Here is a 13,610-nt window from a genome sequence, read left to right on the forward strand (position 1 = left end):
TCTTGGATCTTGAAGAGATGGTCCCCTAAATGCTACAAAGTATGGGTAAACCAAGAGGAACTAGGATAGGCAAAAAAAAAAAAAAAAAAAAAAAGGCATGCTTTCCTATTTTTTCTCAAAATGTTAAATAGATGACAATTATCAGCTCCTACAAAGAAAAAGGATGAAGAGAGCATATGATCTTCACACCTTTACCAGTGACTACTTCAGTCCAGCAAGCTGGAGCTACTCCTGTATTTCATTCCTAAACCTATCATTCTGGAAATTCCCGTTACAAATTTACTTATTTACAAATTTGCATGGGGATGTGCTGGGTTTTTTTTTTTTGGTGGGGGGAGGGGATGTTGCACATAAACAGGACTGACCTGGTAACTGGGGACGCAGGGTCAGGTCTAATTCTCCACTGAGTCATCTGACAGCCATGTTTTGTCCATCTGGGCCTTGATTTATTTATTCATAAGAATGAAACTAATCACCATATTCTACTTTCTTTGCAATAATGCTACTGGAATAATTAGCAATAAATAGAAAATACTTAGGAAGTACTCTTAAGGAAAGAAATACTAAGGAATTATTAATCCATCACAGCAGAACTAAAAAATATTGGGCACGGCCAGGGGCAGTGGCTCACACCTGTAATCCCAGCACTTGGGGAGGCTGAGGTGGGTGGGTCACGAAATCAGGAGATCGAGACCATCCTGGCTAACATGGTGAAATCCCATCTCTATGAAAGTACAAAAAAAAAAAAATTAGCTGGGTGTGGTTGCGGGGGCCTGTAGTCCCAGCTACTTGGGAGGCTGAGGTGGGAGAATGGCGTGAACCCAGGAGGCAGAGGTTGCAGTGAGCTGAGATCGTGCCACTGCACTCCAGCCTGGGTGACAGAGCGAGACTCCATTTCAAAAAATAAAATATAAAAAAATGGGCACTTACTCTCCTATCTGAAGGAGGAGTTAGCCATTTTCAAAATTTGCTGCTGTGGAGGCCAAGTACACCCTTCCCTCTTCAGGTCAGTGTGTTTCCAATGTCCCACTTATTAGAGCCCAGGGAACTGTGTAGGGTAGAAGGGGAGGATCAGAAAGGAGTCTGAAATCCAAAAGGGGATAACAAACTTTGGCTTAAGTTGATTTCTATAATGGCTCTGAATTTTAGTGATCAATTTATCCAACCGTTAGCGTCCTTAGGTAAAGAAAGTAAAATGAGGTCAAATACACCATTGTCCATAGGAATCGTCAGTGCTTTGACTCTGAGCATTTTTCTGAATATAAAGTTCAAAACACATGAGTCAAGGCAGGAATTTCTAAAATCAATAACTATTAGTCACCTCTCATGCCCTGCTATAGTGCTTTGATACTCAAAAGTGTCCAGCGCTATTGATATGTGAAGCTTCTGGTTTAAAGGATGATGGAAACTTTCCCTTAACTCTATTTCTGGTGCTGTGGAAACTGAAATATACACGTATGCACACACAGGCATATGCGCACACACACACACATTTCCCTATTGCCACAATTTATTCCAGGATAGAAATGAGTAGAAGAATGTTAGAAAACAGGGAATTGCATTTACCCTATTAGTGTTTGAGTCTAAAACCCTTCTGAATATACAATAAAACATAAGCGTAAATCATTCCTTAACATTAAATTAGGTTTTGGAGTATTAGGAAGGACCACAAAGGGGAAACCAAATTTAAGACAGCTCAGAAGACATCTCTCCAAATATTTTGTAAGACAGAAGAAGATTTCACCTCATTATTTAATTTACTTGTCAGTAAAAAGCCTATAAAACCACAGTCTTATGATAAAGTTAAATAGCAGGAACAGTAGACAGTAAAAAGCCTATAAAACCACAGTCTTATGATAAAGTTAAATAGCAGGAACAGTAGACTTTCACTGTCTTTCCAAAGAAATCAAGATACTGAAATCCTGTCCAGCGCTTTCCTCTAAAAGCTTCCTTGCATTTTTAACCCAAACCAAAATCTTCTGTTACTCAGAAGATTGTTTCTTTTTCATTAGATTCATCTAGTAACTACCAGCTCATTAAGTAAGTGACATCCTTCTAGAACAGGCTGCCCAAGAGTCAACAAAGCTAATGTAGAGGGTTACAGGCTCTGAAAGGCAACATGAAGAGGACAGGAGAAGGAAGGATGGATGGAAGAAGGTGGAGAAGAGAGAGATGGAGGAGAGCAGGCAAAACTCAGGAAAGCCAAGTTTCACAACTGGGTTACAAATCATTACAGAGGCAGTTTAACCTTTCTGCCCACCCAGCAGCTGCCTGTCCTATCTGCCTAGTTTCCTTTCTCAGGAGCTGCCCATTTCTCTTAAGAAAACAATGGAAAGTCCTGAGCATTCTCCGTATGTCAGGTGCCTTCACTCCCATTAACCTTAAAATTGGTTTATAAATGGTAGAAGAGAGAGTGCAATTAGTACAAAGTATGATAGGAATTTCTAAACTCGGTACAATTTAAGCCCAGAAAAAATGACTAGTTCTGTAAAAGAGGTGTATGTAGATATGCATTTTAATTGCATCATTATGCTGTATCCCGGGACCAAAGTAAATACAGTAATTACACATAAAGTGCACATAATGCACTTTAGAGAGGGGCAGGGCATGCACATCTGTGATCTACAACAGAAGGAAGCAACACACACGGTCAGGTTTTGAATGGCATACTAATTACCCCACATTAGAAAATAGGGTATCACTTCTGAGAACAAACATACCCCAATGTGAATGTGTACCTGCATTTGTCATGACAGCATAATGGGTGCACATGGTAATTTTGATGCAAACATGCTTATATCACCAGTAATATCTTATTTAAGGACCCATTTATTATTTCGGTATACTTTGAGCAATGACAATATTAGTTTATTTTTTATTTTTTTGAGACCGAGTCTCAATCTGTTGTCTGGGGTGGAGTGCAGTGGTGTGATCGCGGCTCACTGCAATCTCCACCTCCCAGTTCAAGTGATTCTCCTGCTTTAGCCTCCTGAGTGGCTGGGATTACAGACACGCACCACCATGCTGGGCTAATTTTTGTATTTTTTTAGTAGAGACAGGGTTTCGCCATGCTGGTCAGGCTGGTCTCAAACTCCTGACCTCGAGTAATCCACCCACCTCATCCTCCCAAAGTGCTGGGATTACAGGCGTGAGCCACTGCACCTGGCCAATGACAATATTAGTTTAAATGTAATAAAAGCATTTCCTCTACACTAAGTTGTCAAGAAAATCTTCAGTTTGAAGTTGGAAACAAAGGCCCACAAACCACAGCAGAGAATTACCTGTGCTACTTATCAGGAGTATGTGGCCCTATTTGTCTCTTACTTCTGAATTCGTAGCATAAGTAAACCTGTGATCCCATCTTCACAAGAGGCCAGTGACTTGATATAGCATAGGTCTTCCAAACCTTCCATCACCAACATCAGGGCTGCACCAGGATTCCCACCCCATCTAATTCTTCAACTTTCCCCCCATATGCTGGATCTTTAAGAACCCCAATTCCTGCCTGCAAACATCTGGAAAACTGACAAATTTACATAGCTCCTTTGTGAGTTCTAGAACTTTTACATATACTCAGACTTGCAATGCAATTCAAGGTTCTCATACCCTGACTCTTGCTGGAACACTGCTGGAAACTAGATACCAAGTCCCTCCCCTACAGTCTTTTTAGAGACCTTGTAACTAGTTGGTCATACGTTTTCAATGACACTGGCCAAAGAACAGTGAGGAAACTGGAAGTCATACAAATGATATGAATAGCAACCAGGAAGACATGGTACATTACTGGGTCAAACTAGATTAATGCGTTGCTTTATTTAGGTTTCTCTATGAAACAGAAAACCACCCAACCTGTAACTCAGGGCTTTCATGACCCCAGGTTCCACTGTCTTCGTATAGGGGGTCTTTAACTTCCTCTACCACCAATCTCATCTGCTTCTGATACAGACGTGCTGATAAACGGCAAAAGTCAAACTAGTCCCCAAACGATCATCTTAATCAGACCGGAAGAGAAAATTTCAGGACGATCTAGGCTTATGCTTATAGCTGCAAAATTCTAAATATGTATGGCAGGTCCTAGCATTTAGCCTAGTGCATATGGAGCTGTAAATGCATATTTATAAAAGTAAAAAAAAAAAATGTAAAAGCATTCCATTACTAAGTATTTCTCAATGATCGTATACAGGGTCTTGCCATAATAGAATAGAAGCTTGTTTTTGGAAGCTACAAAAACATCCACAGCCAATGAGCAGCCTCCTTCAAAGTGATGCTCCAAATGCTAAAACAGGATTCAAACTCCATCATTCATCAGCCTACTTGTCTAACTTCTCAAACACTTCCTTCAGAACCAGTTAGTGCATGAGACACTAACCATACCTTTAGTAAATAAACAGTTCCTGGCTTTAAACATTTCCTGCTTGATAATCCTGCATCTTGGTTTAAACAGCTAAACTGAAATTGCGTGGTCACAACTCTTATTTTGCTTTGAATGACTAAGCTGTTATCCCAAATCAAATCTACCATTCAAAATATTTCTATGACTAAGGTTATGCCAGTGAATATCCATAAGCCATTCCAGAGCTCCAAGAGCAGCTTGAGATGTGACTTTGTTGGAATAAGCTTATAGGTTCCCACGTGGACTACCCTGATTGGGCATCAAACTCATACAATTCTTGGTGCCTGACCAAGATCCACCCCAACAATTTACTGTCATATTTCATGAGACCCAGAAGAATGTTTAAGCAGCTTTCTATCTGAGCAACAAATCATGGTAGCATAAGTTTTGCTGATATATATTTCCATTTCTTTGTAACAAAATGTAAGAAAATCTTTTTTTGTTTTTTTTTTTTTTGAGACAGAGTCTCGCTCTGTCGCCCAGGCTGGAGTGCAGTGGCGCAATCTCGGCTCACTGCAAGCTCCGCCTCCCGGGTTCATGCCATTCTCCTGCCTCAGCCTCCCGAGTAGCTGGGACTACAGGTGCCCACCACCACGCCTGACTAACTTTTTGTATTTTTAGTAGAGACAGGGTTTCACCGTGTTAGCCAGGATGGTCTCGATCTCCTGACCTTGTGATCCACCCGCCTCGGCATCCCAAAGTGCTGGGATTACAGGCGTGAGCCACCGCAAAATCTATTTTTAATTGTTCTTAAAAGAATAAGAAAACCTAGTGTTTCATATAACTTATTCAACTTTAATATCTTAGCTGAGAATGCATGCATTCAATGAAATGTCATCATCGAGCACTTTTAACAAAGAATTACTTACGCCATGATGCCCGAGAGGTGAAACATTTCGGCTGTGATGTAGGACAAATAACTGTACAGGAAAACGAAGAGTGGCTCGATCACTCGGATATTATGGGTGAATCGAGTAGTAAATGCCGCTATAAAGCCCAGGAAGATGCCAATCAGCACCCCACCGATTCCCACAACAAAGAAGTTCGCGATTCCTGCAAACACATCAATGGTCTCAATGGTTTTCATCTGGCAAAACGACTTGAACAAGTTGTACAGGACCTGCAGGAAAAAGAAAACACCTTGTCAAGACCCTTTCCAGTTTCCCCATTATCACTCTGGGCACAAACGCATCTACCTGGCCTTCTAATAAGGACATTTCTTCTGTGTACCCAAGTAGGAAAGTGACAATCCTTGTGTATTCGTTTGTCTCATATTTTAATACCGTAGCTTTAAACTAACCAAAAAAACCTTTCAATAAAAGTGAGTTGTCAGGGAATTTATTTCTACAAGTAAGGGAGAGGCAATTTCAAAGTCATTGCATAACTTATTCCAAAAACATTATTTTTTCCAGATATCATCTGAAAGATTATTTTAAAATATTTGTTTGCCATCCAGCACACCCAGCTCATGTTACCATTGCTTGGTAAGTAACATGACAGCAAGAAAGCTTATCGGTGCTGCTGTGAACACATTTACCTTATAAGGTCCTATTGTGGAACCACATGACAGAAGGGACTCACGCATCAGGACAGGTACCCAGGATGAGTCAGTCATCCTCCCAGGTCACCAGCTCCTCACTCCACACTCCACCTCCTCTCCCCACCCACAAATACATGTCTGGTGTAACTGAGACACACCCAAAGGAATTTTCTTCAAGCAAAGAGGCAGCAAACTCGTGTGTGTGTGTGTGTGTGCGTGCGCGCATCTGCCTAGGTTTTCTTATTCCTTAAGAATAATTTAAAATGGATTTATCTTAATTTTGTTACAAAGAAATGGAAATGCACATCAGCAAACCTTCATGCTATAATGAGACTGCTCTGTTGTTGGTTTTTTTTTTTTTTTTTTTTTTTTTTTTTTGAGTCTCACTCTGTCACTCAGGCTGGAGTGCAGTGGTGTGATCTTGATGTCAGCTCACTGCAACCTCTGCCTCCTGGGTTCAAGCCATTCTCCTGCCTCAGCCTCCAAAGTAGCTGAGATTACAGGCAGACACCACCACCCCCGGCTAATTTTTGTATTTTTAGTAGAGATGGGAGTCTCACCATGTTGGCCAGGCTGGTCTCAAACTCCTGACCTCAAGAGATCCACCTGCCTTGGCCTCCCAAAGTGCCATGATTACAGGTGTGAGCCACCATGCCCAGCCTGTTGTTTCGTTCTTTACATAGTCTTGGTTTAGTGAAGCCTTCAAAAGTGCCAGGCACTTCATGTCTGCTGGACCATATGCTTTCAACTTGTGCCTGGGGCCACTGACCGAACTGAAATGGAAAGTCATGGCTGCAGACCCACCACTTTCTTTTCACAAAATAAGCGAGTCAAACACCAGCCAACCAAGTGGCCTGCTTCTTTTTCACTGTGATATTTACAACTCTGGGAGCACCTGTAATCTCCAGGAAAACCGACTGATAAGGACGTTAGGGAGAAAGGCCATGCTACACCCTCATTTGGAGTCTGAGAAACTCAAAACTGGTCCCATTTGTTCAAGGTCAAATGACACAAACTGTCAGAGGCAATATTAGCATCCAAGCCTCCTGATCTCCTGATTAAGTGGTTCAAGGTTCAATCATGGGAGAATGAAGTCACACTGCCTGGTAAGCAGTGTGCGGCCTGGCCAATGCCATCTCACTGTCTCTGCTTCACTTTATGGTCATCGCCTACCACAATATGGGTTTAATACGTTATTCTTTCCTCCTTTCTACTTGATTATACGCTCCTTGTGATCGGTCAACACCTTATTACAATTTACATCTTCTATGTTGCCTAGTAGATGACAATAAACGTCTGTTGGCTTTGAAAAATAGTGGATTATTCCCTAGGAAACAGTGAACTTTTCCTTTTCCCTAATTGTTGGTGTAACACTCGAGATCATTTGCTATCCTCCCCACCAAGAAATGACTTCAGAGAAGAACAAAAGAGACTCATTCTCCTGAAAACTTAAATATTTCAAAGACATCATTGTTTGTCAGACAGAGAAGAAAATGGCTCCACGTAGCACCCACTTCCACTTTGAACCTGCTGTCAGCATCGGTTTTCATCAGCATCAACACGCCACAGTTACTTCCTGAGACAGGATCACAGATGTGCTATATATACCCCTTGCCTCCAAACAGCCAAAGGCAAAAGGGACGATCACCGGCGTCCCAGAGGAGAGGCGGGTTTCCCAGCCATCTGCTTCTGCAGGGACAGCCTCTCTTCAGGGCCACTCGGGCACCACATTCTATCTCCAGCCTCCAGCCTGCACCTGGGAGGCTCATCTCTTCTTTGCTCTAATCCCACTGCAGCCACTACAAGACCTACTTCCTTGGGACGGGCGCGGTGGCTCAAGCCTGTAATCCCAGCACTTTGGGAGGCCGAGACGGGTGGATCACGAGGTCAGGAGATCGAGACCATCCTGGCTAACACGGTGAAACCCCGTCTCTACTGAAAAAATACAAAAAACTAGCCGGGCGTGATGGCGGGCGCCTGTAGTCCCAGCTACTCGGGAGGCTGAGGCAGGAGAATGGCGTAAACCCAGGAGGCGGAGCTTGCAGTGAGCTGAGATCCGGCCACTGCACTCCAGCCTGGGCGATAGAGCGAGACTCCGTCTCAAAAAAAAAAAAAGACCTACTTCCTTCAAAGGCTGCCATTCCATTTTCACATCAGGAAGGCCTCATAGTCTCAAAACACCTGGTACACTTTTTTTTTTAACTGCTTTCTAACGCACGTCAGATTGGAAAGGATTTCATCACTGTTCCATAAAACACACCGTATTTATTAACTCCTGCTCCTGGTTTTCTTTCTTTGTCCTTTCTCTTGCCAGCAACCCACCCCTAAACCTTTACCTATCTTCCAAAGCACAGCTGAACCTACTGTTGCCCCCAGGAGCCCTCCTGGACCCCTCCAGCCTTTGCAAATACCCGGCCCTCTGACCTCCTGCACCACGGATGATCTCCCAGAACATTCAGCATCTTGTGCTGTCAGTGCTGAGTTTTGAGTGAGTGCCTCATGTCCCCAACAAAACTAGAAATTCCTTTAGCACAGAGCTGAGTCTTCTCCTTTTCCTCCCTCTCATCTCTACACCCCAGTCCATCCAGTGCACTGAAGAGTTCTCTGAGGGAAGTCCAGGTACTCCTTCCACAGATTAACGGGCATCTGCAACTGGGTCACACATTCCTAATCCTTACAAACCTATTTTGCTGGCAACTTAATGCATCAAATCTATCAAAGGTACAGCCTGTCTTAAATCCCCGCTTAGACTCCGCAAAGAATTAAGATGGGTCACAGGCACTGTACTCTCGGCACATTGGGCCAAAGCTCCATTTTTGATCCTTCTCCTGCCTGAGATGCCACTGCAGTGTCAGAGCTAATGTCTCAGGTAGAAGCGTTACCTTAACAACCAGAAAGCTTTCCACAACCTCCCACCTGTTTTACACTGAACCTGATACCTCATTAGTGATCAGCACGAGATAAAATTCTTCTGGTTACAACTGGCCGAAACCACATACTTAGTTCATTCCAGTTAAATCCTTCAATTGTATTACAAGGGAATCTATGCCGAAAAGTGTTTTAGAATTTTAATTTATATAGGTATATGTATTATGTGTATATATTATGCATGTGGGCTGCAAATGTCTCTAGTGAGTCGGTGCAAAGTTGATCTCCCCTTGACACTTGTATTCTTAGATTAAAATGTCAGTGATGCCTGTGTACTAAATTCTGTCATGGGCTAATTTGACAGCTTTGAAACTATACTGCTTATGATTTTTTTTTAATTGCAAACATATATATATTAAAATGAGGAGTTATGAACTTTGAACTTTGATTTTAAAAGCATATTAATTCTGTGAAATCACATAAAGCAAGGGTGCAAATTATGCAAGTACAGTTGTCTATCAGAATGGCTCTGTTCCAGAAAAAAAGAATGTTCAGGTAATTTCTTCCTGCATGAAACATACAGGATAATGATTTTGCATACGACATTTTAGATCTATTATGCTGTTTGCAAAATCAAAATTAACATCCAAGTGGTCACTGCTTACCCTCCATCTTCCTAAGGTTACTTTCCACTCCACAGCACACAGTGACTGGGCCTCTGGGGCCCATTACTGGCTTCTCTCTACAGAACCAGCTCTCTTTAACCAAGCCTGGTTATGAGCAGGTGGAGGAAACTCTTTAAGTCTTCTTGCAAAATTTATTAGAATATTCAGTGGCTGCATTAACATGTTCTAGAAATAACCTGAAAAATCTTTGCCTAATAAGGGAAATTTTGGGAAGTTTTCATACAACATTTATTCTAAGGGATAGCAGAAAAGTCTATTTAAAAATCACACCTTTATTTTTTTCAATTGTCATGTCTCTAGTTCTACTACTTCTAATCTACTACAGTCCTGTACAATAGCATGAAGGGTTTGATCTGCAATTTATACGATCCATTTCTCTTGCTTTGAGACATTTTCATGCTAAGTTTTCTTTGCTTCAGCTTTTCTAGCTCAATGTTGAATTTATCATAATTTGGGAAAGGAGTTAATGGCACTAACCTACCATGTTACCCATCCTCGAGGTTATATACTGTGTCAGTGAATTTTCTCTGATTAACCCTGATTCTTCTATCTGCAACTCCCAGTGACTCATCGTTTTTGCCGTAGGCATCATGGTCCATATTTTTAATACCTTTCCAAAGTCCATGAGTTGCTTAAACTAACCCCTGTTCTTCTATCTGCAACTCCTAGTGACTCATAGTTTTTGCCGTATGCATCATGGTCCGTATTTTTAATAACTTTCCAAAGTCTGTGAGTTCCTTAAACCTCTCCTAGAGATAAGACTGAATGAATGAATCAAAGAATCTTCCACAAAACATCTCCACCTCTATTCTTTGAAGGTACCTGACTAGGAGATAAAATTAAAATTTTTGACACCATTGTTCTAATTATTCTTAACACGTGCTCAATTCAGTACTCAGCCAATTCAGTGAGAGAAACGTCTAGTAGTTTATTATTTGGCAAACCTGTGGGCATGCCCTGATATCTTGTGGGTCTGACTTTGAGGGTCAATGAACTCTCAGCCAGGGCAAGTAAGTTACCAAAGGAAGCTCTTAAATATGAAACCATGACAGTGATTCTGACTGAAAGGCTCTGGCCATTCCTTGATAAGAGCTTCCACCTCAAAGCACCAGCTAGGGCCTTGCTCTGTCTGTGCCCTCCTCCTGAGTGGAGTGACAAGCTCTCACTTGGCTGCCTGCCTTCCCTGGGTCAGCCCTCCCTTTCTTTCCGTAAAACCACAGTTGTGCCTCCGTGCCTCCTGGGAGGAAGCACAGGGGGTGCGTCTGGATGGCCTGCTACTTTTGCATACTCTACACAGTGACTTAGCCAGACCCTATCCTGAGATCTGATTCAGGACGAACTCAAAGAACGGACCGCCGAGATGTCTGAATAACATTTTGATAGAGGTGGGAAAGCAGTGTGGAGGCCTGGCGTGTCATTCTGAAACTAATTTAACTCTTACTGAGCTGCCCTAGAAGGACTGCGACAGGCGCTCTTATTTCTTTGTAAAGTTCCCTTTGCACTAAATAGACTCACTCCAGGAATTCCCATTCAAATGTCCCCAGTCTCCCTCAACAGGGTAAAATTTACCTATGGAGCTAAGTCAGAATGGAAAACTTCATGCCTTCTGCCTCTGGAAATTAGAATGAGTTATAAAATGTCTCTACGATTATGGGAGTTTCCCAGTTAAAATTTAATATCGGTAAGTTAATGACTACTCAGTTAATGAATAATGGAATATATGAAGTGGATTTTGTTACTTAAGTGAGGTAACTCAGCAGTCTTAAAATATCTATACTACAAATTGTGATCGATAAATTATCTTCTATGTAATAATGTTCACATGAAGTTAATGGATGTCCTTAGAGATTATATTGTATTCATTCTGAGGATTTCCTTTTGCAGTAGAATACAGGCTAACAGAGAATACATTGGTTTCTATGTAGACTTTTATTGTATTATTATTATTATTATTATTATTATTATTATTATTGAGATGGAGTCTCACTCTGTTACCCAGGCTGGAATGTAGTGGCGTAATCTCGGCTCACTGCAACCTCTGCCTGCCTGGCCCAAGTGATCCTCTCACTTCAGCCTCCCAAATAGCTGGGATAACAGGAGCTCACCACCAACCCCAGCTAATTATTATTATTTTTTTTTTTTTTTTTTTTTGTATTTTTAGTAGAGACAGGGTTTCACCATGTTGGCCAGGCTTGTCTTGAACTCCTGACTTTCAAGTGATCCGCCTGCCTTGGCCTCCCAAAGTGCTGGGATTATAGGCATGAGCCTCTGCACCCACCCTACTATGTAGACTTTTAAATGAGTCAGGAATGACATTTTAATGATAAGAGCAGATGGAGAGGAAATTAAAAATTAAGTCCTTTAAACACAATCTTTTTTTGCCTCAATTTTCGTATCTGAATAATGGGAGGAATGCCTGTTTCATAATTTGTCATACAGACCTGAGCACAAAGGGAGCATTCACGAGTTAGTGGCTATCATTACTGTCACCTTTACTACTACCGAGCTGTGGCTAACAGAAAACAGCATCATCAGTGCTCCCTAACTGAGTCATCAATCGAGCATCACCTGAGTGTCTTTAACTGGTGGACGCTGAGCTCTTTGCAGGTCTGTGGGTAAAAGGAGGGGCTTTCTCATCCCTTCTCTCAACCCTTGCCTGTGTTCAAAAGGCAGGGTAGAAGTAAATTCTGCTAACTTTAAGATCATAACAGCCCCTGACTCTAATTCTATGTAATCCAAGACAGAATTACAAATAATTTGTGCCTTCTGAATAAATACTCATGTATGAGAAGGTCATGAAGGCCAGAAATGTGCTGGTTGAAGAGTAACAGAAAGTGAGCAGTGAGCATGTGACAAAAACTTTCCATAAAATCATGAACATGATAACTAAAGCATCCCGAGATGGAGAATGGCACTTAGTAGGTATTAACATTTCACCTGTATTATATACATTGGATACTGACAGCATTACTTCTCACAAGAACGCTGGGATCTGAAGTCTTTTAAATTATGATCGAAGACCATCATTTTTGAAAATGCCAAATTGATAAATCATCAGAGTTGCAAAGGCCAAAATCATATGTTCCTCTGGCATGAACGGGGCCTTGTCAGCACAGACCAGCTACATAGTTTGCAGGGCCCCGTGCAAAATGAAAATGAGGAGACAGTTTTATGATAATAAATAAATTATAAATAATGAGTTTAAAAGTATTAAGAATTATAAGACAGTGACGTCAGAGCATGAAACCAAGTGAAGGGCCCTGGCAACTGCTCATGAAACCACCCTGTGTGCAGGGTCCCGCCCCTGCCAGTTGAGGGACAGAGAGCCACTGCAGGTGGCTGGGCAGCCCCCACCTGTTGGAGTCATGCAGTGTGAATGTGACTCACCACTGTTACTGCATCATTCAGCAGGGACTCTCCAAAGACCAGAATGTAGAGTTGCTCATTGACGTGAATGTTCTCAAAGACAGCAAGCACAGCCACAGGATCCACAGCTGAGATTAAGCTGCCAAAGAGCAGGTTCTGGAGCAAAGTGATGTCGCTGAGGCCAAATGCTTCGATCTGGCAGATACCAAACAAAGACACACCAATGCCAATGGAATTCCAAAGGGTCCCTACCACAGCATACAAGAAAATGGCGCCAATGTTCTCAAAGAATGGGCGAGTGGGCATGAAATAGCCGGCATCCAGCACGATGGGTGGGAGGAGGTACAAGAAAAACACATCAGTCTTCATTGCAGGGGGCGACTTCTCATCAACACCAAAAATAATCCCGCCTAGTAGAAGTCCAACCATTATAAGAAGGCAGCTCTCAGGCACTATTGTGGGCAACTTGTGATACAGATGGAAGCCTGGTAAGGAAAACATAAAGACACAAAACTTGGGTTATGGAGGAATTTTTGAGATAGGAAATTGGTTCCCTTTGATAGAACCAGTGGGTCCTATTTCACCATCTCCCAAGTCAGTATCACGGTCTTTACACTGGCTTCCCAGATTACAGTGCAAACCAAAGGTTTCCCTTAAAACTATTCATGAAGCACATGTAGACAAAAACTTAATGTTACATTAAAATTGGAGTGCTATAGATACACATTATCTACACTGTACAGTTTTCATTTTTCTA

General features: G+C 41.9%; 1 protein-coding gene across 2 annotated transcripts in view; it reads right to left on the reverse strand.

Annotated features, from left to right (window-relative positions):
* Positions 1 to 13,610, reverse strand: part of SLC9A2 (solute carrier family 9 member A2) — a 92,041-nt gene that overhangs the window by 43,564 nt on the left and 34,867 nt on the right. For both annotated transcript variants that reach the window (XM_003909064.5, XM_009184864.4), the window contains exons 2-3: positions 12,875 to 13,338; positions 5,263 to 5,513 (exon numbers count right to left, since the gene is read on the reverse strand). In XM_003909064.5, coding sequence (XP_003909113.1) covers positions 5,263 to 5,513; positions 12,875 to 13,338 — 715 coding nt within the window. The remainder of the gene's footprint in view (positions 1 to 5,262; positions 5,514 to 12,874; positions 13,339 to 13,610) is intronic.

Source organism: Papio anubis, chromosome 14 (genome assembly GCF_008728515.1).
Source record: "Papio anubis isolate 15944 chromosome 14, Panubis1.0, whole genome shotgun sequence".
Lineage (NCBI taxonomy): Eukaryota > Metazoa > Chordata > Mammalia > Primates > Cercopithecidae > Papio > Papio anubis.